Source organism: Diaporthe citri (genome assembly GCF_014595645.1).
Source record: "Diaporthe citri strain NFHF-8-4 chromosome Unknown scaffold_9, whole genome shotgun sequence".
Classification (NCBI taxonomy): domain Eukaryota; kingdom Fungi; phylum Ascomycota; class Sordariomycetes; order Diaporthales; family Diaporthaceae; genus Diaporthe; species Diaporthe citri.
The window spans coordinates 483,446-511,415 of record NW_025064854.1 but is presented as its reverse complement, the minus strand read 5'-3'; the positions used below and the strand labels follow the sequence as shown (position 1 = coordinate 511,415).

The 27,970-nt window shown below is 54.3% G+C and overlaps 6 protein-coding genes across 6 annotated transcripts; 4 read left to right on the top strand and 2 right to left on the bottom strand.

Annotated features, from left to right (window-relative positions):
* Positions 1–385: 385 nt before the first annotated feature.
* Positions 386–1,325, top strand: INS49_015294 (uncharacterized protein; the record flags this gene model as incomplete). Its single annotated transcript, XM_043175976.1, has 2 exons — positions 386–491; positions 553–1,325. 2 exons carry the CDS (start codon positions 386–388, stop codon positions 1,323–1,325), a joined length of 879 nt encoding a protein of 292 aa, XP_043019431.1.
* Positions 1,326–4,638: 3,313 nt separating this feature from the next.
* INS49_015293 (uncharacterized protein) lies at positions 4,639–7,018 on the top strand (the record flags this gene model as incomplete). The annotated part of the gene is made up of 3 exons (XM_043175975.1): positions 4,639–6,837; positions 6,907–6,926; positions 6,988–7,018. 3 exons carry the CDS (start codon positions 4,639–4,641, stop codon positions 7,016–7,018), a joined length of 2,250 nt encoding a protein of 749 aa, XP_043019430.1.
* Positions 7,019–8,262: 1,244 nt separating this feature from the next.
* On the top strand, positions 8,263–8,556 carry INS49_015292 (uncharacterized protein; the record flags this gene model as incomplete). The annotated part of the gene is made up of 1 exon (XM_043175974.1): positions 8,263–8,556. One exon carries the CDS (start codon positions 8,263–8,265, stop codon positions 8,554–8,556), a length of 294 nt encoding a protein of 97 aa, XP_043019429.1.
* A 3,228-nt stretch (positions 8,557–11,784) lies between these two features.
* Positions 11,785–13,176, top strand: INS49_015291 (uncharacterized protein; the record flags this gene model as incomplete). The annotated part of the gene is made up of 1 exon (XM_043175973.1): positions 11,785–13,176. The coding sequence occupies one exon, from the start codon at positions 11,785–11,787 to the stop codon at positions 13,174–13,176; it is 1,392 nt and encodes a 463-aa protein (XP_043019428.1).
* A 5,536-nt stretch (positions 13,177–18,712) lies between these two features.
* Positions 18,713–20,654, bottom strand: INS49_015290 (uncharacterized protein; the record flags this gene model as incomplete). Its single annotated transcript, XM_043175972.1, has 5 exons — positions 18,713–19,747; positions 19,804–19,840; positions 19,905–20,132; positions 20,194–20,559; positions 20,620–20,654. The coding sequence occupies 5 exons, from the start codon at positions 20,652–20,654 to the stop codon at positions 18,713–18,715; spliced, it is 1,701 nt and encodes a 566-aa protein (XP_043019427.1).
* A 6,106-nt stretch (positions 20,655–26,760) lies between these two features.
* On the bottom strand, positions 26,761–27,390 carry INS49_015289 (uncharacterized protein; the record flags this gene model as incomplete). Its single annotated transcript, XM_043175971.1, has 2 exons — positions 26,761–26,942; positions 27,222–27,390. 2 exons carry the CDS (start codon positions 27,388–27,390, stop codon positions 26,761–26,763), a joined length of 351 nt encoding a protein of 116 aa, XP_043019426.1.
* Positions 27,391–27,970: the final 580 nt, after the last annotated feature.

The following is a 27,970-nucleotide window of genomic DNA, read 5'->3' as shown; positions in this document are numbered from 1 at the left end:
CCGGGGGTTCCATACCAAAACCTTAAAGCTCCCATCTGCGTACGTTGACCATGATTCGCCATGGCTGAACTCGGGGCTTTTGGTTTCCAAGCTCAAACCCCAAGATGGGGGAAACAGGAGAAAGGGCGAGGCCAATTTGTCATGCACCCTCCCAATCTGCCCTCCATCTGCCCCAGGCTGGACGTAGGAAGGAAGAGTATGGAGACATAAATGGTGACTGCTGCCCCTTGTCTGACATCGTGTGGGATGAGGTACCTCATCGCACTTCGGGACGGATTCATTCGTTTAATACTCACTTTGTAGTCTTCCAGGGCAGTACCGCATATCCTCTGTGAGGCTTTTCATCTTTTGTGATAAATAGTAATTTCCAGTCCTTTCCGTCACAATGCGACTTGTTCAGCTCCTGTCCGCGGCCACGGCCATTGTGTGTATCGCAGCTGGGTCTCCAGTCAACGAGAGGCGGGGGAAAGGGCTCCTACCTCGGACGATAGGTCAGTCGTCACGATCCTGAACGACACTAGAGACGTGCTCAGTAATACTGACACCATACAGAGAACGCAGCAACGCCGGTCGACTCGGCCGCCAAGCCCGCTGAAGCTGCCCCTGGCGAGACAGCCAGCGCTGGAGGAGAGGGAGCAGCAGCAGGGGGAGCAGCAGCAGGAGGAGCAGCAGCCGGCAACACGACCGTTGTGGTAGAGCAGGGCCAGACCCTCGGCGCGATCGCGAAGCAATTCGGTACCGGAATCTGTGACATCGCAAAGGCCAGCAACCTCGCCGACCCGAACCTCGTCGAGGTAGGCCAGACCCTCACGATCCCTCCCCCGACCGCAACGCCGGACAACACATCCTGCCTCCCGCCGCCGCCGCCGCCTGCCACGGAACGCTGCGTGCTCGGCGGGCCAGACCGCTTGACGATCCCGTCGGACGGCATCACGGTGGAGCAGGCCGCCAAGTTCCTCAACATCACGCAGGACGCCTTCGTCGCCGCGAACCAGGCTGCCGTCCAGGGAAACAGCAGCGAGAAGCTGGGCGGGGGCACCGTGATGCAGGTACCTGTGTGCCCTAACTCGCAGTGCACCATCAGCCAGGGAACGGTGAAGCAGGGCGATATCTTCGATAAGATCGCAGCCGCCGCAGGGTCGACCACGGGTCAGATCCTGGGCCTGAACCCGGGTATCGACCGCTTCAACCTGGCTGTCGGCCAGACCTTCACTCTTCCGAGCAACTGCCAGAACGTCACTGCCGAAGCCGGAGCCGGAGGCAATGCGACGGCTGCCGCACCAGCTGAGGTAGGGCAAGGCAAGGAGGCTGCTGTGAAGCGGTAAGCCGGAAGTGCCGCTGCCAGAGAGGAGATTGCCCAGAGAAGGATCTAGGTTGCGAAGTCAATCGGAGATCATGCCCGTGGAAGACGGGCCGGTTTAGGTCAAGTGGAGGAGAGGCTGTTGAAGGATTGCATAGTAACTTGGGACCCAAAATGCACTTCCTATGCCCAGACATCCGAAATGATGCTTTGGCTGGGAAGCAGAAGGCAATCCGCCTTTGAACGGCCTGACGAGGTTGCCCTGGAGGGGCGCCATTTGTTTCTTCCACCCTGCGATCTGGTTATCTGCGAGGCTAGATGCCATTCATGTATGGGCCGGGCCAGCTTGAAGCTGACGCCCTCAGGTTAGAACTTTTTTTCGTAATAAATTACGACCGCGAACAGAATTTCCGGTGGCATCCGGATCCGCAAGTCTCGTCCCTGCGCCCATCTCCACCGCCGAAACCGTGCAGACAGTGGGTTGCCGCCCGGATCAAGCGGTCCCGGGTGTCCAAGGCCGGTCCCGTTTTCTGCCCGTCGCGATGACAAGTGACAGCGGCCCTGATCATCCCATGAATAGAAGCTGTCAGATTGGGAGTTCGTCAGCGACCCCTTCCAACACCGGACGCACTCATCCGCTTGAATATGATACAATGCGCGACTTCAGGCGCGCGACTGCGAAGAAAACTGGACCCTGATTCAGGAACGCGTGGGCAGCGGCGGGCCAGCACTTTGTCGCCTGGTTCTAGGCCAGTTCCTCGCGCTCACCCTCACGGGGCAGCCAGAGCTCCAAGGTGTCTCCCCGCAGTCGGGCGTGGAGACGGCGCAGGCTGTGCATGCTGATCGGTATCTCAAATGTTCCTTCTGTTCGATTCACTTGGGCAGAACGGCCGTAACCGTCGCCCGCGTCACCGAAGGAAGCACGGCGTGACGGGAAACCCGGGTTGAGAGTGCACAGAGGGAAGATTGCGCGTGGCTGTGTCTTGTGTTTCAGGACACACAAGACCGATCGCAATGAGACGGCGGGTGGATGGAGTTTGTCGTGTTTGCGATGGGATCTGAGACTCGGGTGGGGAGGAGTCTGGCAGCGGGAGGACGTGCTTGCTGCCATCTCCACCTTGACTGCCGTGTGGTGCCAGTGCCATGCGTGTCGCACGTGTGAGTGACGGGACATTGTAACGGCAGCTTACAGTGTACGAGAGGTGAAATGTTGCTTCATCTTGGTTGTGCTTTTGTCGGGTGGATGTGCGAGGTATGGGGGGCGTGGAGTGGAAATAGATTATGTACTCTGTACCGTGACACGGTACCAAAGTCACTGCGAGAGTCATGTACCCGGGTATATGAGCCCACGATAAGCTGATGATAGCAGCCAAAACGGCTTTTCGGTCAGGCCTGACTGACTCCAGGAATTGTTTTGGCCGCGTCACTGCCAGCCAAGGTGGTGCCGCTATTGCTCGCCGTCCCCTCATCCCCCTCTAGCCATTCTTACTCGAATACGAGCAACCCTTGACGGTACGGGTGAGGCAGCCCTTTTCGGGTCTAGGCGAGTTCATACCAAGATTTTCTTGAATCTTGCAGACTGGAAACGGCAGCCTCTGATGCAATCTTGTTGTGTTGCATTCATTAATCCGTACAGTCATCACAGCCATGACACAACCAGGTTGTTACAGTAAGCCGTGCTCGCCGTTTGCCTCTGGTCAAGTTAAGTTTAGGTAGTGGATGGGCTAGCGACGCGAATCCATCCACAAGATGTCAACGAAGAGCGAATTCTCGGTGGTGGAGAAACACTCTCTTAGAGATTGCAATCAGACATGACATTGTGTTTACCGATCGCAGCAATTTGTCCGTGGCTTCTCGGGTGCCTGGTCTACCAGTAATAATAATAAGACGCTGGCATGGCCTGGGATTCGGCCCAGCAACCCTTGGGAGACAAATGAGCGAGCCAAGTTGGCCCTGCCGTCGTTCCTGTGGGCGATACGAGGTCTGCACTGCCACGCCACCGCACCCTCGATTGGCCAGGGCGACTCGCCGTAGTCTGAGTCTGCCTGACAGAAGCTACGGATTACACGATAGACTGACTGACTGCCAGTACTGCGCAGCTGCCCAGAGACAAAGACGAGTGACCACGGACCACTGGAATGGACTTTGGCGGTCAGCGGACCCGTAGCCTTGGGCTGCTGGAGGGAGATCATGACATAGCAGACTACAAGCTACTGCTGTACACATAGCGTACAAAGTCCTGTTTTGTTGCGCGCAGGACGAAGCAGGGTAAGGATTGTCTGGGCAGTGGGTCCTCAGCGGCGGCCCGCTGTTGATCGAGAGGACGATCACAACAGCTGCCCTTCCCAGCTGGGAAGGCCTTGGAACGAGATCCCGCCTGTTCTGCCCATTTCCGTCCTAGGCGGGTCCTCGGACTGCCCAGAACCGGGTCGGAAACGGAGCTGTCTGTTTCTGTTTCTGGGGCAGGATGAGGAGGAGGGGGAGGGGTAGGGGAGTGCCCTGAGCCTGAGTTCCTGCTGTTCCCTGGCGCTTCTAGTGTAGCGGTCTGGTCCAGGGCCCCGGGCCGGGAGCAAGACAGTGGGAGGAGGCTGGGTTCTGGGTCCTGGCTCTTGGACGGACGCTGATGACGGGCCAGCGACGGGCCAGCACGCCAGCACGGCAGCAACGCCAGGTCTAGAGGTGAACGTTTTTGGCGTTTTAGCGCCCAGCCGGCCTCGGTTTGGTTGGCTCTAGGCTCTAGTGACCGTCTGGGCACCTGGCACTTCCTGGGCACACCCCAACAAACACCCGATCGACCTTGCCTTGCTCAGTCCTTGACGTCGTCCAGCTACCTACTTCTGCTTTTGCTTCCCGACCTCCCGCCTTCCCACCTCCAAATAATCTCACCACCACCCTCATACAATCCCGCCTCGCGTGTCAAGGACGGGCCAAAACGTGGCAGACAAAAGGGCAACGGGCACTCACACGCAGCTGGGGGCACGGCTTGCTCGTCACTCGCTTTTTACCATCCGTCCGATTTCTAACTCGGGCTCTGGCTCGGCTCAGGATTCGGATTTGGCTTCGGTCTCGCCTCACATGTGCCAACTCTCTCTGGCTGGCCTCTGGCATCCGCTCGCTAGTCATTCCCGTCGAGGACCTGACTGAAACATCGAAAAAGAGACCACAAGAGAACAAGTCCCGACCAGGGCAACAATATATAGGCCTTGTGCCCAACCCACCGACTCTCCACAACCCGCCCGCGTGCGACCGACCGACCCGACCGACCGACCATCCGACCGTCGCACGCCTTGCCGACTTTCGTGCAATCGTCACCACCGACGCCGACACCGCCAGTCATCATGCGCTTCCCACAAGCACAGCGACTTCCGTTATTCCTCCTCTGCCTCCTCCGCCTCTCCCTCTCCGTCAACGCCGAATATGTCCTCCAGACAACATCGCTCAGCACCTGCCAGGCAAACTCCGGCTTCTCCGCCAGCCTGTTCGATGTCGTCTTCACGCCAAATAACGACTCCGTCGCCGTCGACATGACCGCGACCTCCACTGTCGAAGGCTATGTGACTTTCGACATTTCTATCACCGCCTACGGCTACGAGATTATGCACAAGACCATCGATCCCTGCTCTGCCGGCGATGGCTTCAAGGGCTTCTGTCCCATGAGCCCCGGCAACCTGAACAACCCCTTCAACATCCAGATCGACCCGAGCGCGAAGTCCCAGATTCCTGGCATCGCCTACACTTTTCCGGATATCGATGCGAAGGTCCGTGTCTATATCAACAAGACCGATGGTAGTCCTGTCGCCTGCGTCCAGGCTGCGGTATCCAACGGCAAGACCGTCGATCTGGTCGGGGTCAAGTGGGCCTCTGCCGTCATTGCCGGGCTGGCCCTTGCGTCCTCCGCCTTCATGTCCGGCCTGGGCCACCAGAACGCTGCCGCTCATGTGGCTGCCAGCGCCCTGTCGCTATGTGGTTACTTCCAGTCCCAGGCCGTCATTGGCCTCGTCGCGATCCCGCTGCCGCCCTCCGTCCAGGCATGGACCCAGGACTTCCAGTGGAGCTTGGGAATTATCAAGGTCAAGTTTATGCAAAACATATTCACCTGGTATCAGCGTGCCACTGGCGGCACTCCCGCCTCGCTATTCGATTCCCTGACCAAGTACTCGGTTCAGGTGCAGAAGCGCTCGTTGGCCCTGCAGGAGGTGCCACCCGTCAAAGGCCTGTACAGGAGGGCCGTTGCGATGATGCCGAGAAGCGAAGTCACGGCGAAAGCGGCGCGCCACCTTGCCAGAATCACAAAGCGGGCGGGTAATTATAAGAGCCCATCCGGTGACTACGTCGTCACAGGCGTCCAGCGGTACGCATACCAGGCAGGCATCGAGACCACCAACTTTTTCTTGACGGGGCTTGTCTGGTTCTGCATATTCCTGATCCTGAGCGCCCTGGCCGTGGTTGCGTTCAAGTACATCTGTGAGGGCTGCGCAAAAGCCGGCTGGGTCAAGTCAGATGCCTTCTCCGACTTCAGGCGGGACTGGCGTACCCACATGAAGGGCATTCTGTTCCGAATCAGCCTGGTTGGCTTCCTTCCAATGTCTGTTCTCTGCCTCTGGGAGCTGACGCAGGGAGATTCACCAGCCGAGATGGTTTTGGCCGTCTTCTTCTTCTTGGGCATTTTGGTGTCACTGAGCTGGGCGGCCTTTAACGTCATCCGCATGGCCAGGCGTTCCATCTCGCTGCATAAGAACCCGGCCTATGCTCTATACTCGGACGCTCACGCACTCAACAAGTGGGGCTTCTTGTACATTCAGTATCGCGCCTCGGCGTACTACTTTATTGTGCCAGTGCTTATCCACACTCTTGTAAAGGCCATTTTCATCGCCTTCGCCCAGGAGTCCGGTGTCGCACAGGCCGTCGCTCTGATTATCATCGAAGTCACCGCATTGATTGCTACCAGCGTTCTGCGGCCCTATATGGACAAGTCGACCAACGCCTTCAACATCACTATCTGCGTCGTCAATTTCCTCAACGCCATTTTCCTGCTCATCTTCACTGATGTCTTCGACCAGCCTGGTCTGATGACCGGCATCGTGGGCATCTTGCTGTGGATTTTGAACGCGGCCGTTACGCTGATCCTGCTGCTGATCCTGATTATCACAACCGTGATCATCTTCTTCAAGACAAACCCAGATGGCCGCTACCAGATGGCCGACGACCGCACCTCCTTCATCAAGTCGCGGTCCGTTCTCAACACCACAACACAACTTGACGCGTTGGCGGCTACCGCACGCGGAGACCACGAGGGTGGGTACATCAAAGCTCGCATCGAAGATGAGGACGACGAGGACACTGGGTCGTCCCGGTCGGGCCTGCCTCATCACAATGGCGTCCCTCACACACGAGGTCATGGGGACAGGCGCAGCGGTGCGAGTCTGGTACCGTCGGAGGAGGTTAATGAAAAGGACGCCATGGTCCAACGGCCGGTGTCGATTCCAAGCACAACAGACTCGGCCAGCCTGAGAGATATGAATCGCGCACCTGTCCCAGTAAGCCCATTGGCTAGTGGAGTTGGCTCAAATGGAGCCCACCAGCCACATAGCGCCATGTCGGCGCAGAGGGCCGGGGATCACACAGGGTGAGTGCGATGACAATGCGTATGATCCCACCTGACGATCTTTTCTGACAATTTCTGGCAGACCATGGCAACGCGGCCTTGGCTACGACTGATTTATGAACTGTTCAACCAAAGCTATGGATATATTGTAACGTTTGAACATAATATAAGCGTGAGGGCGTTTCAGCAGAAACTGGGTGGACATAATTGGTAATATGCCCGGCCCGCATCACACATCTATATGCCTTACAAACACTGGGCAAAATATCGGAGGTCGGATCTATTTGTGTATTTCCGAGCTCGTTCTGATGATTACCTGACGGAGTTTGGAGGGAGGGAGGCTTCTTTTTGTTTAATCGGGAGGAAAATGGCTGGGAAAGTTAGATTTTGGACAATCTCTGACGGTGGGCTTGGGAGGCGTGTCGCGTACATAGGTTGTACCGTACAATCACATTCATTCTTCTCGAGATCTTGGATTACCTTGCTTGAATGGGTACCATTGCGTAGTACGGATGGGTTCATGTCGACTGAAAAAAAAAAAAATGGCACTGTCTGAATGTGTAATTATTGATTGGATCGTTAACCTGTATGGCGTCGCTGTGGTTTTTGGCATCCGTGGTATTTCGCCGATTTGGTCGAGCTTGCAGGTAGGTACTGGATAGGCAGGCACCTACTTATTCATCAAGAGGTACAGAGCAGGTTAGTCCACAGCAGGTTAACCCATGGTAAGTTATCCCATAGCAGGTTGACCCAGAGCAGGTTCTCCCAGAGCAGGTTCTCCCAGAGCAGGTTCTCCCAGAGCAGGTTCTCCCAGAGCAGGTTCTCCCAGAGCAGGATATCCCATGTAAAGAGTCCGTGGCAAAGCAGATGAGCCAGAGCGCAATGTAGTGTCTAGGCTCGGACAAATTGGCCCCTACCTAGAAACGACTTCATCATCACTTCCGATAACTTGTCTACGAACCAAGTCCTGCTTATTTCCAGAGACGTGGAATTGTGAAGTCCTGGGAAGCGTCTCAGCGTCGCCACCGTGCAGATCCCCCGGCTCGTCCCGGCAGTGATACAGACGCTTGCGAGCAAAGCGCGGACGTCATGTTGACGATGCGCTTGATGGCATGTATCTAGTGTAAATACACATCTCCCCTACCGTAACAGCCCCAACCAGTCTTTGGATTCCCTCACCCAAAAATCTCACCTCTGAGTACGGTCGCAAGCACATCGCAAAGCCCCTTCACTTCTTCATAGTACAGGGTCTCACACACCTCCCAGCTATGTTGAACAAACCCAAGCACAGCGTTAAACACGACAAGGTGCACAAAGAAAAATCCCACGTACTTCTGCCCAACAAACCCCCCTCAAAATGTCCAAAGTCGCCGACGACGTCAAGGCCGGGCTGAAGGGGATCCGAGGCGCGGGCGAGGCGGTCCGCGGCGGCGCCATGGAGGCCACGGACGAGCTGCTAGACCGCAACCTGGACCACCCGCAGGCCCGGGTCAGCGAGGCCGAGAACCAGGCCATCAAGGAGAAGGGCAAGCGGCAGCTCGCCAGCGCCGACGACACGATAGGCCACCACCACGGGACACGCTCCAAGACCGCGGCTGCTGCTGCTGCTCGGGGCGGCGCGCCGCCGGTGGGGGGTGGCACCGCGGTCTGACCTGGTGCGACTGCGGATTGGGGGAGTATGGAAGTCATTTGAATGCCGGGCCGTGAGTGAGACTATCTCTTGGAGATGGACGGGAAGGGAAGGGAAGGGAAGGGAGGCAAGGGGTGGGTCGTGGAATGTTACTGGAGTTTTCATGTGTACCTGATGGCGCGGTGTATCACGGAGATGTGATCTGAGGTGTAATCTTCTGATTCGATTGTTATGAAGGCCAGTTATTCACAGTGAAGGCGCTGTTGTAATCCAGCTTGGTCGCAGCAACACCAGGCGGATGCCTGTGACCTACTTTAACTTTGCTCGATCATGCATAGGGAAAACTGTTCCCGGATTCTCGTTGATGCTAGACCTCCGCGCAAGTTCCGAACAAATTGCCTGCGTCACTGAGGCGTTGCGCATAATGTGTATTCATGTTAGATTGATTGATTAATTGCAAAAGCATCTTGCTAAAGACATAATCAGAAGACATGGTCACCGAAACGCTATCGACGTCCTCCACAAAGCTCTCCGGTGAGGGCTTTCACGGCTACTACTGAAGCCGAACGTCCACAACTACAAGATCAGCTCACGCTTTATCATTTCCTCTAAAAGCACTAGGAACAGACTCAAGCCTCCATGTACCGTCTTTCGAGGGCAAGCAATAACCGCGACGCGGTGATATGCACATTTCTGCATGCCTTAGCATTGGCTCATCTTCTCCGCCCCTCATTTGACATGGCTCTGACCATCGGGAAGCGGGCCCTACAGGGCAGCAAGCGTCTGCTGCTCACTGGTGATATTGATAGCAGTGAACTTGACGAGACTCGGACCTTACTCGCCACTACCTACAAAGTCAAGGACGGCGATGACGACTACATCCGTGTCGACATCTTCCACGACCAGCTATTCAAGAATTTCAACTATGTTCATCCCAGGAACAACTTGGAAGTGTCATTCATAACAATACATCCAAATTAATCCAAATAGTTCCAATAAGGCCCCAGGGTTCGGCTGCAGGCTCCTGGAGGAACCAGATCTGTCATAGGTGCCGTCCCAAAGTGGACGGCCGGCTCGACAACCCACGCGCTCAGTAAGGAATTTAAGGCGCATGAAAATTACGAAGAAGACACAGAGAGAGACGTGATTCCATCACCAGTGGCGACGAAGAAGCACGTGTCTCCACAAGTCGTGGTCTTCCTCCCTGATCTGAAGGCTTAACAATTGCTGGCACGCCAGCATCTTTAACACAGCCTCGGTTGGCACGAATGATCATATTTAGACAAGGCACAATTGCTGTTAGTCACGAGAACGCGCCAGAGTCCGGGCAACACTCGGCCGCGACTGTGTCACGAACGTCACGTTGGCTACTGATAGGCCGTGTCTTCGGCCTGATGAAGGGTGCTTTCTTTTTACGAAAAGGTTCACCTCACAAGCATGCAGCTAAGCGACTCAAGGGAAGACGATGTGTTCACAGGTGGATTTCTAGAACGAACAGGAAAATGACAGTAGCCTCGGGAGAGGAAGTCCATTGTGGCGACGCAGGACACAGGATCATGAAATGGTTCAGGGATCAGCCGCGCAATATCGAAACATCCTCTATCGGCAGCTAGGCTTGTAATTCAGGTAGCGAGGCTGGTGGTTCGATTGTGTCCCAGATTGGATGCTACACTGGAACATCCGAAGACCTGAGCGCAGATGCGACATCATTCGTCCCGCACTTTGTATCATCGTACGAATCTGCCTCTTTTGCAGGCGATCACATACCCCGGCTTGGGCTAGAGCAGGCATAAGATAGATGACGCTCAGATCGCTGCGTTGGACAACAATCCAGGCCCGAGGATGGACGACATGCTTGACCGATGAATGATATTCGAGTCTCTGAGATCAATGACCTGATCTCAGCCGTAGAGCTGTCTGGCACAAAACGGTGTAAGGGAGATAGCCTTGGCTGTGCTCATCATGACTTGAAAATCACCTTAGCTGAGGTTGAAGCCGTGGCCACATTCACCAAGCCCCAGCCAATGCCACGCAACAGTGCGCCAGCATTATTACCCTGCTTATCGCCAACGCAGTTGTAAAGAAATTTCAGTAGTTCCGGAGTCAGGACTCGTTGTTTGGGATCTATCAGCGAAACAGTGAAGAATCCGCTGTCAGCCTTGGGGACATGCAGTCAGCAAGGGACGGTGCAACTCCTCCCATGGGCTTACGAAGTCCTTACATTTCATCCATTCCCCAGGGAAAACCGCGGCATGGGGTGTGTCTAATGATCATACGCTCTGTACTCATCAATGTTCCCCGAGGAACGGTAGCGCATGTCTGGCTCCCGGACCCATCTACTGTCGCCGACCCTGGTGTGAATGGCCGTCCCAAGTCGTCTAATACCGCATCGCAATTGAATCATCTGGAAATATTCAAAGCGACCTAGGTTTTTGTTCACGTTACAAGAAGAGGAATTACGTCTCAGGAGGGGAGCGACAACATCGTGGCTGAAGATGCTGATGACTTGGAAACGACAGTCGCAGACGGTACTGACTCTGAGGAGTCGGAGACATCGGCTCTGGTCTTGGAACCTGCGTTTTCTGATACTTCTTGGCTCAAAAAGGGCTTCTCTGGTCGTTCCTGGCGCTGAAGATATGAGGCACGTCAAAACTTTAAAACACATCAGCGAGCACAAATAAGTCATCTCGCCCAAGCAACATGTGTCGTTGGTCATAGAGGCGGACACGTTTTCAGGTGATAATACGAGATCTCACAGAGCTGTACCAGGCAACATGTGCGATAGATAAGAGTGTGGTGAGGCAAACGAAGACTGTGTTTCAGGAGACAAAAGGCTGGTCTTAGGGGTGATTGAATACTAAGTTGAATCGCAATGAGTTGCCATTGACTTACCAGACCACACAATTATAATATTGCATGTTTGTTTGGTGCTTAACAAAGGCATTGTCTTGGTGCCAAAGGGTAGGTCCCGCTCGAGTCTTTCTTTGGAATCCCACAATGCTGCTAAATTGAGTTCCTGAAAGACCCTTGTTCTATCCACGGCATGAAAACAATTGCATTGTGGCTGCTTTCCCGTAGTCCAGTGCTGGGCTTGAGTATTTATGCAAGATAATACTTCTAACTTAGGCACTGGTTAGAGCATACGGACATACCTGGACATACCTGGACATACCTGGACATAACTGGACATCCACATTATCTTATACCAACGTCTACGTCTGCCTTCAGAGAATCAGCTTTTATCACAACATGCAGCGCCTCTCGGAATTCGGCCAAGCGTCGCTTCGAACTTACACGCAAATTGTCCTCGCCTTTCCGCTCTCTGGGAGAGCCCCAGCCTCGACCATCTATCAACACCTTAGAGCCTCTTTGACCCGTCTTGGGAATTCCTTCCCACTGCTGGCCTCTGAAGTGCATCTGAAAAAGTCACGGTTTGGTGAGGAGGCATTCATCCTACCACCCTCATCGTCAGGCATTCCCTTATGGACTGAGATCAGCGATACAAACTACGCCGACCTCGCCGCGCGCGGGTTCCCAGCCCAGAATTTTATTCACCCCGACTTGGACTTAAACAACACTCTCAATCTTAACGAGGGCCCCGTTCCTGTGGCCCACGTGCGAGTCAAGCTTATTGACGGCGGCTTCCTCCTATTCCTGTCTCTTCATCACACGCTCGGCGATGCATATTGTCTTGGGCTTTTCGCACAAGCATTTGCGGCCGCAACTCGTGGGGAGCGGATCGCAGTCGAGTCTTCATCTCCAGAGCTACATCTTCCCCAGGACGAAGATATATCTTCTAGCACTCTATTGACCTTGTCTAGGCACACACCTGAGTACGAGGTTTTATTAAACTCAAATTCAGGCCCAAGTTTGCCCGACATACTTCCTGGAGGAATTCCGAGCGAGGAGATCCCTGGTGTCAGTAAAATCTTCGCGCTAAAGATTGACGACATAGAGCAGCTTCGCAACAAGGTGCGTGACGTGTGGGGGCCCGTAGCCCGAAAGCCTTCTGCATTCACTTGTATGGCGGCTCTGACATGGGCCCACGTTACGAAAGCGAGAATTGCAAGCGAGCCAGGCATTGCGCCTCCGAGTGAGAATGCTAACATCGCGAAGCTTTTCACTTTAGTCGACTTCCGCCGCCGATTTCACGACGAAACGGAGGAATACTTCGGCAACGCAAATGTCACTGTTCCGACAGAGACTTCAGTCGAAGACCTTGATTCGGCATGTGAGGGCCAAGACGTGATGGCCCTCGCAAAAATTGTTGCTCGGATCACCACCACGTTCTCGAACGTTGATCAAACAGCTATTCTCCGCCGCGAGGCGCTGTTCAAGAGGATCACTGACTACCGCCGTCTCGCGCTCAGCCAGGACCGGAGAATCCCCGGACAATTGCAATTCAACTCTTGGCGATATTTTGGAGGAAACGACGTCTGGAAATTGCCAGGTGTGGGCACAAAGAAACCGGACTCTGTACGTAGGGTCCAAGGCGAGGTGAGCCTTGGAAATGTGCTTATCCTGCCGCTGAATTCGGAATCGGAAGTCTACGAGATATCGGTCCAAATTCCTGAGATGTCGATGTCGGCGCTTTTACAGGACGATGGCTGGATGCACTGGGTTCATCACACCATTGGTTAGAACATTGCCAAGTGACGTCTTGGTGAACAATAGAACATTCTTTTTGTAAAGGGTCAAAATCCGTCATTTCCGGGGCCTGTCTTCCGTGCTATTGCTGGAATGCTTTGCAGCTCTCTATAAGAGGTAGATAGACTGACCAGAGTCATCCGTTTTTGAAGATACATTTAGAAGATTCTATGATGATCCTTGGTCCCTCCATAGTCCTGCTGCTACCCCAGTGCGAGCGGAGCGCGGACCCGGGCACCTCCACAGCACACGCCTATCAATGAAGAAATTGGGATCAAGTCTATGTCTCGAACCACTAATCCACTGGCCTCGGTACCACTTCCTGGAATGTATTTAGACTTAATGATCTACTTTTGAGCCGCTTCCAACCGAGCATGCGGTTACAGTTCTCCAAGTTCGGTCCAGATGATTATGTAACAAAGGCAGAGAGTCGACGCAGAATGTCACTCGGCGTGCCACCGAGTACGTATTAGTATGAGGGGATGGATCTGCAGTAGCCGGAGCTCGTAGTTCCCACTGCTCGCTGATCTCGTCGGCAGTTGCAGTGCCTCTGCTGGCTCTCTTCGATACGCCCAAGCCAAGCCTCTGAGGATGTCTGATCTTTCAGGTGCAAGTTGCTCGAATTATCACTAGCCTTGGATGTTCGGAGTGATGATACCGATGGCTGCCGCTGATAGGGAGGCGCGGGTTGACCAGCTCGCTGAGAGTTGCCTGCTCGCCCTCCCACTCCACATCTAGACCCGGCTTCTTAGATATCAGATCCTGTCAATCGTCCAAGTTCATAGATTTAGACAGATGGTAATACCTGAATGGAATGAATCCACTTCACGAATTACACTGGTACTAGGTGTGATTGTGAACACGTTTAGTCTGTCTGTGCGCAACCAAACTGAACAGCCTCTTCATCGCCTGTTAGTTGTGAGGTCCAATAACCACGTACTACTGACGCATAGCAACATATGTTGAGGAGATCTATGCTGTCAATAACGTATCAGAGTGCTAATAGCTTTTCTGCCCCTCCGAATAATTTCACTCTTCAAGCGCCAAGACGAGCCTGAAATGCACCGTTAGCCAGCAGCGTGGGGTTGAATTCGTCAATGTTCTTGTGTCTCTGGATAAGACCATTCGGAAGTGGAAATTCAAAGAGTCACTATCGGAATGAACTTAATCTCTAGGTGCTGAGACATGACGTGGTTGTGGCGGCATTTCAGACTCGTCTTGATGTACGTAGAGGATAGTGACAATACCCCGAAGTCGAGCCTCAAACAGCTTAGCGAATACACTCGTAAAGTATGAACCACTATCGTACTAAGACGAGCACAATGATACAGTGGACTGTAATTTGGTTAGAAAGAAAAACCCGCAGCTGGCTTCTGAAGCTGGAATTGTACCAAGCACCCGAGAGACGATATGATAATTATATCTCTAGACACACCCAAGCAGAACCGTATGCCTTCATAGAACTCTGCAGGATGTGCTAAATGATCTCATCGGACCCTCAAACACTTGGATTCCACGGGTCAAATGCGAGCTGTGGCAACATTTTGTGCATATGGTGACTACTGAACCTCAGTGTCAAGCAATCCTCTCGGCGCTTTTAAAATTGGCACAACGAATGCGTGGACATAGCCGTAAACAAAACTTGTGCTATTATCAGTTAGGAGAAGGTCTGAGGACATAGTCGATTCAGGTAGTTTTAGTTGCCTTGAAGTACTCCATTAATTAAAGGCAAGCAGTATTCGTTAGTAGCTTCTAAATTTCAGTAATCTAAATACTTTGAGAACATTTGAATCTGTTTGTCGGGCGTCATTTCTGGAGACAGCAGACGCCTTTCTTGAATTATAGACACGGTGAGAGCAGGGCTTCGGCCAATTGTTCAACGAGTACAATGGGCTTGAGGATTAACAACCGATTCTAAAGTTTTGTGTCTTCATATATGAGCCTGAACTCAGGTTTTAGAAAGCCGGTCTTCCCAAATCATTTCAGACGATATCAGTATAGAAGAGGTGCTTTACATGAGTGCAGGATGTATCCGAGGGAATGCATTACCATCGTGAGATGGCGACGCTATGAATTACTCTTGCACGCTCGCGTTGTCTGGAAGATCAACGAGGCAAACAGGCCACCGCATAACACTGGCATCTATTCGGAGGTCCCCACCGCAGTCCAAGGAGAGGTTCGCACAGTATGTAGCAATGGCATCCGACGAAAATCATCCGAAGTCAAAATTCATCTGGTCTCCGGGGCAGCCCTCGAAATTACACAGTGAAGCTACCAGCGTGTGGCGAGGCCTGTGAGCAGGAAGATGCGTGTGCCGGTTGCAGCAGTATGCCTTTTCCATGAGCCACTGTACTTAGGCCACGATGAGCGTATTTGACGATCGCGCGGCAAAACTATTTAGCTAGCGCCTGTGCTGATTACATTATTCTGGATACTCTTCCGTACCATCATGAACTTCGATAGCGATATTTCATGTAGAGAGAGTGGGCACGACACTTTTGCTTGGCAGCAAGGAGCTGTACACAACACGTTAAGAAGCCTAACACTGGCGGGCCTCGTCACCACTTGATAGCAACGGGTAGGTAACCTGGCGACAGGCTACATAATCAATGAGGAACATCCAAAGTGCCTTCCGCGAACGATGTGAATAACGACGCTCCCAGAACACTAAGAATGTCTGGGCGTCCGGTGTTTCAAGTACAAAGCCTGACATCAACCAGCGCACAATTGGCCAGACATCGACAAGGAGAGCAAATAAACTGGATCAAACATGAGTCGCCACTGAGCGAAATATTTGCGAGGGCGGTGGATCGGGGTCTCGAAATGTCGAGCGCGCACATGTATTTCCGACAGATATGGACATGCACAGTCTCTCCACCCGAGTGATCCTCCTTGGCCATCTTGCACATAAACTAGAACGAAACCCATGAAGTCACCTCCTCAGGGCCGATGGAGATACCCTCTTCTCACGGCGGCTACAGCGGGCGATCGGCCACCCAAGCCAGGCAGCAGCACCGGGGACACTCGACCACGCTGGCAGCTTCATCGGCGCCACTAGGCCCAAATAGCAAGGTCCAACTGGCCGGTGACATCAGGATGGTGCCTCTGTCGAGCACAAGTGTGGTCCGAGTCCGGACAGAAGGGACAAGCAAGGAAAGCGCCGGATCTACCGGGAGGAAAAGGCCAGTCACATCCCACAAACTGTCTCCCTCTCTCTCCTCTTTCGCGAATCTTTCGTTATGGGGGTGAGGAGGGTCCTCAAGACGATCCCCGCCCCATTCGAGACAAGACTGCGTTAGATATAATTTCGAAGGGCGGCTCGAGGGGAGGTAACGTTATCTGCGCACGAGGCATGGTCAGTGTTGACCGACCGCGTCGGAAGGGCCCACAAGGGCCAGAGGCAGCCCAGCTTCTGCCCCATCCCCTCCCTCATGGAGCAGCAGCAGCAGCAGCAGCAGCAGCAGTAGCAGTGGTATCAAGCAGTGTTCAGGGGCAATGTCGGTCGGGCTCTGACCAGCCAAGACGAGGAAAGGTGTTGTTGTCCGATCGACAAGAGCACGTTCAAGAATGGATCTGGGGTATCACATCGTACCCAGAGTTGCAGTAGATCTCAACGGCGCCTCAGAGCCAACGGTTCCCTTGGGATTTTCTTTTTGCCCTTCTGTCTCTTTCCCCCTGTCATTTGTGTCCCGGTCCTCCAGCTCCTACCTACACTAGGTAAGGGAAGCGGGAGAAACAGAGACAATATGGGCGATCGGAATATATTTAGACACGTTTTCGGCCTACATCCGTAAACCGTGCTGCTATTTTTAAAAATAAACCTCAGACAATGCCTCACCGAGACTATCTATTAGCGCACCTGTAAGACGGGGGGAGTCAGGAGGGAGAGAACGGCCGCGTAGTGGCTGGGTGGGTGGTCCCAGGGGGCCGCGCTCCTCGTATTCACCCCCCCATCCATGCCTGCTGGCCTGCCTGCTTATCCACCCGACTGACCCCGGAGACACTCGGGAACTAAGGGCAACCAGAGACGAGGGCCGGGTGAGCTACTGGGCTATTACGGAGACTGGCAGATTAACGGGGTGGCATGGTTGTTGAGAGGTCCTCTATATGCCATGGGGCAGAACGTCAAGCCCAAGAAGCCACACGGACGTTGACGCGACATGCCTTAGTCGGTAGCGGGACAGCCTCACAACATACCCAAGGTACCTAGCTAACAGAAAACCTGACGTGAGATTCGTGAGCGAGACATGCGAAATCACCTTGTTCCCAACAGATGCTGAACATGAGATTATCATTAATTATTAGGTCCCCTGCAAAAACTCAGGCCGCTAGTCGACCCGAGCACGGCAACAACACAGGAACCTTGGCGATGACAGTGCCCGTGAATTGAACTGACCCTATACGAATCGCGATGTGCTGCACACTTTTTTCCTGGCGTCGCCCTCATCGACCGGGGGTCCTTTTTTCATAAACAAGCTTAAACAACAACTATTTCACGCACTGTCTGAGATCTTCTTTTTGATCAAGGGCTGCTTTACGCCCAAAACGCCATGATTCCCCTTCCACGTGATAGCAGGTCACAATCTGCTGGGAACCGTATCCTCCTCCGTGAACCAGAAAATCAGGACAAGCCGAAGGGCAAACCAAAAACGCCACGCCATGCAAGATTACCATCTTTCCGGCTCTCGGTGGACATCCCCACCCCACCGAATCCGAGCCTGCCTCCGTAGTGTGCAATCCAAAAACAACAGTCGCTTATGCAGTCGGGTATCATGATCATTATCCGTAAGGAGTGTCGTCTATGTCGAAAGAATCCGCCATAATTGTTGAGCAGCTAAAGGAGTGTCTAAATATGCTTTCATCCATGCCGATGTGTGAAAAAGGAACGTCTAGAGTGGGTATCATCGTGGTCGAACAAAGGAGTGTCGGGACGTATCTGGCGATATGTCGTAAAATCGAGTCTCGGAACAAAGGAGCGTGTCCATGTATCTTGTGATACATGGCGAGGTTCGTATGCTGATCGGAAGGAGCGGCTGGGCGACAATGCGCACCTCAGGACGGAAGTCCTGCTGAAGGACAATCGATCGTTGTGGTTGAAGGAATGTGTTGTGCAATTGCGGCTGTGTTGGAAACGAAAGTCGAGCGACAGCTCGAACAGGATTAAAATATTATGGGAATATCGAGGAGTCCGTGGCTAGGGCCTCCAAAAGCAAAGTGGTAGGGAATCCTCATGGGGTACTCCTTCTCTCCTCAGCCTGGTGGTGATAGCTTGGTGGAGCGGAGGCCGTGGAGATGTGTCGATGGTGCGAGTATGGATGCGAGTAAGCGACGACAGGAGATTCGGGAACCGGAAGCATCGAAAAACCCCCGGGGGCCAGGAAGGGAGACTGTGGACCTGCTGAAACCGGGGGAAACAAGGCGTTCTCTGGTACTTGTTGAGTGGGGGTTGTGCTCAAGAAAGGCGAATGAGTCCTGTCCACGAACAGTCAATTCACTTTCTCGCTTTCCGAGCGGTTGCGGCCAGATGGACCTAGTTCCACACAGGCTGGAGTTGTGGAGTGACGAACCCAACGCCGTAAGGCCCGCCCAGGTGGGAGTGGGTGCCGGCGAAACCCATATCGTAGGAGCCATAATCCTCGTTGTCGCTGTAGAAGACCGGAGACGCCTCGTAAAAGTCATCCCCGACGCTGGAGGCCTCGCAAGTGCTTGACACAGGACTGTAACATCCATTCATTGGAGCAGGAATGTTCAGATACTGTTGGTTGCTGTACGGAGACGGCATGGCCATGGGGCTGACGGGGACCCCCGGGGCACTGCCCTCAGTCTTGATGGACAAGTTCTCGGTGCTGTAGCTGAAAATCGGGTTCTCAGCGTATCGAAGGCCATCTGGCATTGGTGCTGTTGTCATGGGCAGGCTGAAGTCTTCGTAGATACCAAAAGGAGACGGAGGTGCCGGTGCGTACCAACCCATCCGATTGCGGAACTCCTGTACCAATTGGGTGGCGTAGTCCATTAGCTGAAACAGAGACTGCAACTCGGGATGATGCTCCCCGTATGTCAGGCTGATAGATTTAAGGCGCCGAGAAATGTCTTCCAGAGGGCCGATGGAGAGACTGCCGAAGTAGGCAGCGCCGATCTCGGGAAACATGCGCTCCATCAGTAGAGCCACGGCGTAGTAGTGCGCGATGATAATCAGCGCGCTTGGGGAAGCCTGCGTCTGCTGAAGTTGCATGACAGGTAGCCAGAAAAGCCAGTCCCTCAGCGGCTTGAGACGTTCGAATTGATCGGCTACCTGCAAGGCGGGGTCCACTTTGCGAGTTCCTTTGAGGAAGCTGACCAGTTGAGCGACGAGCTTAGTGTCCTCTCGATTTTGCTTCAGCTGAGCCTCGAGTTTCTGCAGGTGCTGAAGCATGCGAGACAGGGAAGGCTCGACGTCATCTTTCGAAGGCAGTCTGGGCTTGTGATCGGGCGTAGGCGACGGAGGAGCTGTCGGGAAAGTGGTGGTCTCGGCCATGAACTCGGCGAACTGAGACTTGTCCTTCCATGATTCCATCAATTCTATGATCTAGAAGACGTTAACACACACACGGAGTTCGCCAGGATCGGAAGCCTTGAACTTACGCCACGGGTACCCTGCATGTGATGTGTCCAGCTGCGCCTGAAGAGAGTGTTAGTCATGCCAATGCCTCCCATACCAGATTCACCTGCAATCGACCACTTACCAATCTGTCGCTTGCCAAGAGAGCACGAGAGTTGCACCCAGTACAGCATCAGAGTTGGCCTGAGAAAAGGCGTTGATGGCCTTCGAAAGCCCAGTCAGAGCGTTACCGCGGTGCTCGAAGGCCATCTTGCCGACCATGGGGCAACCGGTGATACTGGAGAGGTGCTCTGCGGAGAATGCCAAGAGCGCGTCCATGACGAAACGGTGCGTCGTGCCGATTCCGATGAGACTAAATGAGCGTTAGCGAGGATGAGGAGGTGCGATTCTGTGCTATCGTGCTCTAATCTTACGTTGGAATCTTGGAGGTCCACAGGGTGAATCCGTTGGCGTCAAGAGCACTCAACTGGGAGCTGATGGAGGCGACATGATGGATCAAGCGCAGCTCCTCGAAGGTGTAGTACTGCGGTGCCGGGACAGGGTTGACATCGAGGTCAAAGGGAAAGATGCCTGTCAGACGCCACTGTTCGATGGCTGCCTCGACCTCGGGCGTCCACATCAGATCCGGAGGGCCATTGGGGCGAGCCTCCTGGACGGGAATGTCGTTGTAAGGACATCGGATCTTGTGCTTGGTGCAGTTCTTGCACTGAGGGAAACTCTCGTCACATCTGATGTGCCGCTTCTTGCAAGTTTCGCAACCCTTGCGAGACTTGGTGTGGCTACAGAAAGGAAGTCAGCATGCCGCATATCGCAGGTCAACACGTTCAACGCAAACGAACCTTCGTCGGGGAGGACCGCCGCCGGGACCAGCCATTGTTTCAATGTGTCGATGGATAGGCGGCTTGTGTCTTCTATTTCACGTCAGTGTCATGGTCGCGGACTATACGCATCGGGCTGACGGGGTGCGAGCATGGAGGAAGCGAGGTCCAACTAACTTTCTGAGAAATCACACGCAAATTTACGTGTGATCTGTGGGCGAGAAGAGCGTGTGAATCACTAGAAGGAAAACCGGAGCAGGACTTGGAGAGTCAAGCGGATTGCAATGTTCGAGTGTCGTAGAGCTACTCGAATGTTCCAGATGGCGGCCTAGGACAAGGTGGAGCCTCGGAAGCTACAGCGAGACAGAATATTTGGCAGACAAGCGGTAGAGGTTTGTTACTCGAGGACTTCTGGTCACAAATCCTATTCCCGTGGTCTTACTCCCCAAGCTTCCTGCTGGGCGGTAGCGAACGTGGTGGGTTGGTGGTTGTTGTTGAAAAGCGAGTGTGGGCAAGATCGAAGAGTCTTGGGTTTACAGGAACATCTGGGCCCCGTTGTGCACAGCGGGATCAGGTTGGGCGTGAGCCTGGAGTGAGATGAGCTGATTTGAGAACAGAGATGATCTGAGCCAGGTCTGCGCTGTGTTGGGTTGGGTTGACGGAGATATGATGATCGGTGGGTGATAGCCGGGACCTTCGATGAGAGAGACTAGGCGATGCAGGGTGGATATAGAGAGCCCCTGGATGCGAGAGTCGAGGTGAGAATTGCGGGTACGGCTGCTAGTTGATGTTGCCACGCGGGGTCGAGGAGTCTTGGGTTTTGTGATGGATCAGAGTAGCGGGATCACACAGGTTGGCGGAAGGAAAACAAAAAAACAAAGCGAATGACAGGAGTCGACGAGGACTTCCTAAGGTTGTTTGCAAAAAGCGAACGTGGGTTAGATGCAGCGACAGCGGCTGAGACGGATTTGGGCGCAGTGACAGGTTTTGGAGATGATAGAATCAACAGAAAGGGCCGAGGGGCAGGGTGGGAGACTGACAGTGTTAAATAAACCTTGAGCACAGAAACAGGAAAGCGCGGATCGCGTTGGCGCTGGCTCTGGCACTGGGCAGTGGGCACTGGACGCTGTGCTGGATGGCTGGCTGGCACCGGCGTAGCCTCCTTCACCCCCTGCCGCCCTCCTTCCCCGACTGCATCGCCCCCCTGGCCCTGATTCCTCGGGAAGGTACCACCTGGGCAGGCTGTCAGCGAGAAGCGAGTACCGCACGCAGGTATTTCTGGGCACCTCCGGTACTCCAGTCTTCCACTACGGTGTGTGTAGGCAGGTGCATGTATGATAATGTGCTGGTCGCTAAGTTGCTGTATGTGCTCCGAGCACTCCCGGTACCAGCCGGACGCGCTCTCGAGGCCATACCGTTCCGCAACGGAGCACATTCGAAGGTTGGAGCTACCCCCAAACCACCAAAGGTTACAGGCCGCACTGTACCCGGGCGTGCTGGTGTGTGCTGGTGTGCCGGTCACCAGTGGAAGGAGAGGAGAGGGGGGGCAAAGCCGAAGGAGCTTAGCGGCTCTTCTTCGGGACACAAGTTGCTCAAGTGGTACTGTACCGTGGGAAACAGCACAATGACAGTGACGGTAACATGCCCCCTCCCCAGAAGGAGCTTCGCCTGTGTCTGTACATGGTGTCTGTCGCTTCCTTCCTCTTCCTAGACCTTGACGCATGATGAGGCCCTGCAGGGAAAGGGCTGCCTCGAGGATGTTGATGGGTGAGAGCCGTGCCGCAATGGACAGTACAGTGCCCCAAAGACCCAGAGGTACAAGTCGAGTACTCGCGCGCCTCACTACTCGCTCCTCACTCGTCGAGCGGACTTGATCCCCACTAGACAAGGGCGATGCCCTTTTTTTTTTCTCTCTCTCGTTGTTGGACCCGGCTACTCGGTAACTATGTTCGCTCAGTCCTGGACCTACGCTTTCTGCGCTGCGCGTCTTGAAAGTCCATCGCTCCCTGCATCGATCAAGCGAGGCAACACCAGCCTCGCTCGAGCCCTCACAGTCCTCATCAGGGGCCACGCATCAGCCGTAGACAAGGAGCGAGAAGATGCCCGGTCAGTCTTGGTCTGGTACCGTGACTGATGGATCGTCTTGGGTGTGGCCTGAGCCAATGTGTGGGCAGTGTGGCAGCGGACACCCAGGTACTTAGGTACACTGGGTATTCTGGTACAGTGTGGCGATGACGATTGACGACCAGGAATCGGCGGGAGCAGCCCGTCCTGGGCACGGGGCATGGGCATGGGGCAGGGACGGGCATGGGCATGGGGCACTGCCCAGGAGCAGCATGAGCATTGAGCATGATCTACCTCGATGCTAGGGTACACAGTGAAGCCCTGTTCTCCCTGCCTCGAGCTCCACACTGTACAGTACCTAGGTGTTTTCCCAACCCTGTTGCTGGGCTGCTGGGGCTCCTGGGGCTCCTGGCTCCTTCCTGCTCCTCCCCACACAGACGTCCAGTCGTCGGGCTGCAAAAATGCACCGTCACATTCTCCATCTCACCCAGACTTGACCATCGCCCGAGACCAGGCGAGCGTCCTATCTGGCAGTCTACAAAATAAACCGACCGTACCTCAGTACCAGAAAACATACCTCTCAGTACTTCCATTTATTTATCAACCACAACCCTGGACCTTATCTAATGTCTTTATATCATTAGAATCAGACGCCGATTCTGAACATTTGAATATAATTAGAACCGAGCACACACTATTTGGTTGTTGAGAAATTCGGGTTGCAATGTGAAGGGTTTTGGTGGGATACGGGGTCCCGGTCGGCTTATTTTGCAGACTGCCAGCCTATCCACCACTCCACCTGCCCACCCAGGGGGCCAAGCTGCACAGGGCCGAGCAGCAGTCTGGTCATGCTGCCGATGAGCAAGATGCACTGGACTGGACTGAACCGTGCAATGTACCCAGACAAGGTATTTCTCCCACCCCCTATACAAGTAGCCAGCCAGCGTGCTGACTGACTGACTCAACCGGCTAGTTTCCAGAAAGACCTCAGGCTTCGGTTGCATTTTCAACTAAGCCCATGTGGCTGGAAAGACCAACAGATGGCCGGTGACCCGACTCCCAGAACAGCAATGGAATTGAATCAGCACCAATCGAGTCGTGGTGGCGCCCTATCGTGTCTGCCACGAGACGAAATGGGGAGAGCAGCGTCACGCCGTCCAAGCTTACACCACGCCCGCAGCAGCGTCGTCCACGCGCGCACATACACACACACACCTACGCACACACGGACACACACACACACTTCCAGAGACCGGTAATTGAGGCTGTGCAGTCCCACGATCCCCGTCCTCCCCCTGAGGCCTGACGGCCACCTCCCCGAACTTTGTTTCCGAACGACCCCATCGTTACAAGTACAAGATCTCACTTCGGATTATTTTGTTGTTTCGAATCCTAGTCTCCTGTGGAAAGGGGTGGGCAGATCCTGAAAATCCTGTCCCAAACAAGAGAAAGGAAAAGAAAAGCACAGAACTCCAAGTGGAAGAGGCAGAAAAGCCCAACTCCACTCACCGTTACTGGAACGCTTCTTCCTGCATGACATCTGCACGCTGGCTCCACTGTACACAGTGCAAGGCCAACCCAGCTCCTGTCGCTTGGTCGACGTGGTGCCTGAGCATCGCCTACTCACACCACAAGCATGTCACCCGCCTCGCAGCTTGCTTACATGGTACCGTGTAAAATGCAGCATCAAGCGTCTCATAATCATCATATGGGAAACAGGCGCAGCATCCCAAAGGCGTCAACTTTCGATGGCTCGTTACCTCCGTTTAAATCAACGAACATGCAGACGGGAATCCCAGCAACCCCGGCAGAGGACAGCAGTGGAATCATTCCAGCCACCTTTCGCTCCCAGCCCTATCGTGTCCGAGAGAGGCAAGCTTCCACTCGTCTGGTGGTGCCCGGCCTGACGAATTTGTCGACGTCACATCCTCGATGCTCTGTCTGCACCCCTTCGGCCGCTCACGGCGGAAAGCTCATTGAGATGCCACCCCAGTCCGCGCGCGTTTTGGGTGAGTACCTGTCCTGGATCATCAGGCAATGCCCATTAAGCACCTTGCATGGCTTCACCGACTCCACTACTACTGGTGTGGTGGTATGCGCCTATTGAATGATTTCAACCCTAACTCGGACCAAGCCAATCGCGGCAACGGCGAGTCTCTGGGCAGGTACCTCGCAATCACCGGAGATTGGACAAGCTGCTACGACCCCTTCGCATCCAAAGCCTGTATTAATCCACCCGAGCCATCACACAGCCAGCCGAGTGCGAAACCCTCGGTACAAGCAGCAGTTTGAAAGAAAGCAGTGCCCGTCTCTTGTCTCCTTAACAGCGCGAGCAACCACCCGAACAAGACCTTCACGCGTGTGGCTCCCAGCCGCAGATTCTTGCCAAATACAATGTTTGGAGCATGACTTCTAGAGATAGCCCCTCGAGGCAACCGAACGGTCCATAATGTAAGCGTTTGAAAATGACTGCACTACATAGCGTCACGGCCAACCGGGTGCCTAGCTCCAGCTTGGACACCAGCAGCTTCGGGAGGCATGTCATGCAGAGCATCAAGTGGCCGTGAGACCAGCTCACAATCCGTCATCGAGCCAACTTGTATTCGGTGGAGTGGTGACTGCACATGCCGCCTGATTGTGTACTTGACGGCAAGGATTCGATACCACTGTGTTTGATCCGACGACCTCTCCGTGTCACTGTTCTGTCGTTCCGCAGACACAGATTACGTATGGTTACTACGACTTGCTCATGGTTCCACAGTTGAGATTGACGGAGTCAAGCGTGCGAAGACAAGCGAACGATGCCAGCAACACCAAGCCGGCGGGAAAAGGGGTAGCCCCCCCGCCCTCTCCTTTGGCGTTGAGGCATTGCGGACAGACCTCGGCCATAGTTCAGGAATCTGTCAATCCAACTCAGAACAGATATAATATTCAGGGATGCGAGGCATGATATGATCCGCCGGTTTAGAGTATCGAAGCAAACTGTATGGGGGTCGACCAGGAAGTACGGGGCACGACAGTAGTACCCGGCAAAGCCCGGGCGCACCTAAGCCGCAGCGCAACCCAAGCCAAGGTCTGCGCGGCAAACCTTCGAGGGGCAGCCGCGGTCCACGCGCCGTGGAGTCTATTCATTTCCACGCGAGCCATCAGGCGACGAAGCCACAGCGGCTGTGGAGACCCGAGCCGTTGACAAGTGGCTACCATGTTGAAAACTCCTTGACTATTAATGGGACAAGGATTCTGACTCCGATGATATATCAATCTCAGGAGGGGACCTCGTCGTCTATTCCAAGGACACCGCGGTGGCCGCGAGTACCAAAATTCAAGCCCTGGGGTAAAAAAGCTCCGGAGCCAAAAGCTTAATGCTTGGCCGGTGCCGATCTTTGGCTACCCGATAGCTATTTCTTGACTCCAGTAATGTGCGCGTCCAAGCTGACTGACAGAGTTCCAAAGATTTATGGTTCCGTTACCATGGCCATCAGGTGGGCCTTGCCTTGAGATTATGGGACCCGATAAAGTCGCCATTATTGCCGGAGCTGCCAGAGGTTCAGCTTCGATTTTTGACCCTTTTTAGCAAGCGAGATGTGTTTTTGGCACTTGGTGATGGAGATTTTCCAGTCCCTTACCTCACGGGGCAGATGCCGAGTTCGTCGCCGCGGGTCGTTCAACAACTCCGCCCGGTGTGCTATGATGTTCTCGGGCACGCAAGGGTGCCCTGTTTCAGGCTTCCAGTCCCTTGTCAAGGAGAAGGGGCTCCGTTGTCTGCTGGCTGGCTGGGTAGGTGTTAGGGGATGTGAAACACTCATTTCTCGTGTCCATTCATGACGGCGGTTTCGAGCAACGGCGTTGGTTTTGTCGACAAGGACAATGTGGGCAAGGATGAGTTGAGACTGACGCACTTTGCACTGGTTGTCCTTGTGGGTCAGGACCAGAGAATCCGCATCGGGATCGGTTTCGCTGGGACCTCAAGATCATCATGGTACTTTTCAGCAGCCCCGCGAGATTCGATCTCATCGCCAAAGTTGGACCACTACGTACGACTAAGAGCCTAATCTTGGCCCGATCTGGAATGGCCGGGCGTGCCGCATCGTGCCAGCCTTACTCAGCGGAGATGAGATGTAGTCGGATTAGGTTTAAGACGTGCCATTGCCGCCGACGAGCCTCAAACATGCCGCGAGCCTTCTGGGCCGCCGCTGAGTCTTGCGAGGCCTCATCGGGTTCCACAACTGGCAGCTGCTGCAACCCCAAATCGTTGTCCTGGAAAATTGTCCACCGAACGACTGCGTGGAGAAGGATCAAGATGCTCCCCTCCTCGTGCCCACGTTGGCATTGCCCGCTCGCCAGCGCGACTCATGGCTAATGCAGTGCAATTTCGACTTTCCCCGGTGCGGTGACTGGGTATTGACACCGTTGACTTATGGCAAGAGGGAGCCCACGAAGACCGCGACAGCAGAGGGAAACCGCACGCTGGGTTCAATGATTTCATTATGCAAATGTCCGTCCGAGGACCCCGAACTCCTGCCAAAGTCCAATTTTTGCGGGTGTGGAAAAATACCCACTGCCGCGGTCGCCCGAAATGGAATTGTCGAGAGGACCGAGGTTCTCCATCTGGTTGTTGTCCGAGTCCAACGTGGTGTTGCTCGGGTTTCCTTGTCCAAGCCACGAGGAACCATCTCCACCAGCAACCGGCCCGTCCAAGGCATTCACCAAGCTTGCAATGCTCGTCATATTGTGTGGGTGTATGGGCTGTGTCCAGTAGTGGACATGGGCACTATGATGATGATCTCGTGGGACTAGCGGGCGGCTAGCAGAGGAGCAAGGAGCTCATCCACGGGGAAGAAAGCCCTGAAGCCTGAGACGGGCGCGAGATGTCATGGGCAGCCCTCCCAGCCGAGATACACACTGTGTACTTCTGGACTCCAGTGCTGCCAGGCATTCGGGGCAACTCGCAGATCCCAGCAGCTCGCTGTGGAATCAATGCCGCGATGCTCCAACGCTATGCCTCTTGGGGGAAAATTTGTTTCTATTCTTAACTTAACCTTCTTTGGGTTGCTTTTTTAGCGTCCTGTTTCCTCTTTTCCACTTTTCCCTCCCACTGCACCGTCGGCCGATTGATTTCGCTCTGCCCTGCGGCTGCCCTGCCCCCTGTCCCCTTTTCCTCCCGTTTCACTGGCATTTGTTTGTGGCCGTGCCGCCCGAAACTCCGGCACGCCCTCGAAAAGCAACGTTCCATGCCTCTTGCAGCCACAGTCCTTGAGAACAGCAGCAGAGGTGTGTCTTGCAGATGACGTCTTGGCATTGACGCTGA